Here is a 1,167-nt window from a genome sequence, read left to right on the forward strand (position 1 = left end):
TTCCTGTAACCAGCGATTCTATATAAGATTAAAATACAACAAAAGTTATATAAAATATAACAAAATTTGACATTTTATCGAAGTTTACTTAAATTTAAAGACATAACATCTTCTTTTTGAAACACATCCACCACTTACAAATTTATTAATCAAAACAAATCATATAAAAAATTAGCCAGTGAGCTCCTCCTCCTTGTGGGTCTCGATGGTGACGTCAGAGGTCGGATAAGCCACACAGGTGAGCACCCACCCTTCCTCCAACTGGTCGTCGTCGAGGAAGCTGCCGTCTGATTGGTCCAGACTGCCGGAGACCACTTTCCCGGCGCATGATGAGCAAGACCCAGCCCTGCATGAGTATGGCAGATCGATACCGACTTCCTCCATGGCGTGGTCAAGGATGTACACGTCATCAGGGCACTCGAACTCCTGGGTTCCTTCCGGGGTCACGAGGGTGACCTTGTATGTGGCCATCATGGTAACTCCGCCGCGGTTACGGATGCCGGTGTTGGATTTGAGTCCGAAGAGGGCTGCTGTTTTGTTGGAGGCGGAGAGAGAACGGATGGCGGTGGTGGGCTGTTGGCGGCGGAGGAAGGATGTGCTGGCCATGGTGCCGGTAAGAGATGCGGTTGCTGCTGCCATTGTGGTGGTGGTTGTGGTTCGGAGAGACAGAGGGAGAGATGGAAGGGAGTAGAAGTAGTGAGAATGAGGATAGCAAGGAGGGCTTGTGGAAATAGTGTGTCTTGAGGATGAGATATCTGCCACATGTCAGATTTTTGTGGTGTGCTTTATCATGTTATCACAATACGTCTATTTTTTTCGCCGATTTTCATTTGTTTATGGTATTATTTTAATAGTAAACATGATCTCGGATGTACTTTTCTACATGTGCTTGTGGCCTTTCATTTTATAAGCATAAACCATATAATATAATTTATCTTTATCATAAAAGAATATTATATTTTAATAATTTTTGTGATTTACTTTTAATCATTATATTTCAATTTTATCAATAAATGGTAACTATTATATTTCAATTTTGTTAATAAAAACCATTTGTTTTGAACAGTTTTTTTTTTCCCACCACAGCCTATAGGAGCATATATTAGAGTTATCATAACAATTTTTTGGGAAATCTTTTCGGAAAAAATACATAAAATTTTGCCTTAT

At 40.4% G+C, this 1,167-nt stretch overlaps 1 protein-coding gene across 1 annotated transcript; it reads right to left on the minus strand.

Annotated features, from left to right (window-relative positions):
* Positions 1-719, minus strand: FD1 (ferredoxin 1). The gene has a single exon (XM_079051250.1). The coding sequence runs from the start codon at positions 637-639 to the stop codon at positions 172-174; it is 468 nt and encodes a 155-aa protein (XP_078907376.1). The 5' UTR covers positions 640-719; the 3' UTR covers positions 1-171.
* Between the last annotated feature and the right edge of the window lie 448 nt (positions 720-1,167).

Source organism: Lactuca virosa, chromosome 5, assembly GCF_052849685.1.
Source record: "Lactuca virosa cultivar CGN04683 chromosome 5, Lactuca_virosa_CGN04683_v6, whole genome shotgun sequence".
NCBI lineage: Eukaryota > Viridiplantae > Streptophyta > Magnoliopsida > Asterales > Asteraceae > Lactuca > Lactuca virosa.

Coding starts and splice junctions, on each gene's coding strand:
- FD1 (XM_079051250.1), bottom strand. CDS start 639: ATGGCAGCAGCAACCGCATCTCTTACCGGCACCATGGCCAGCACATCC.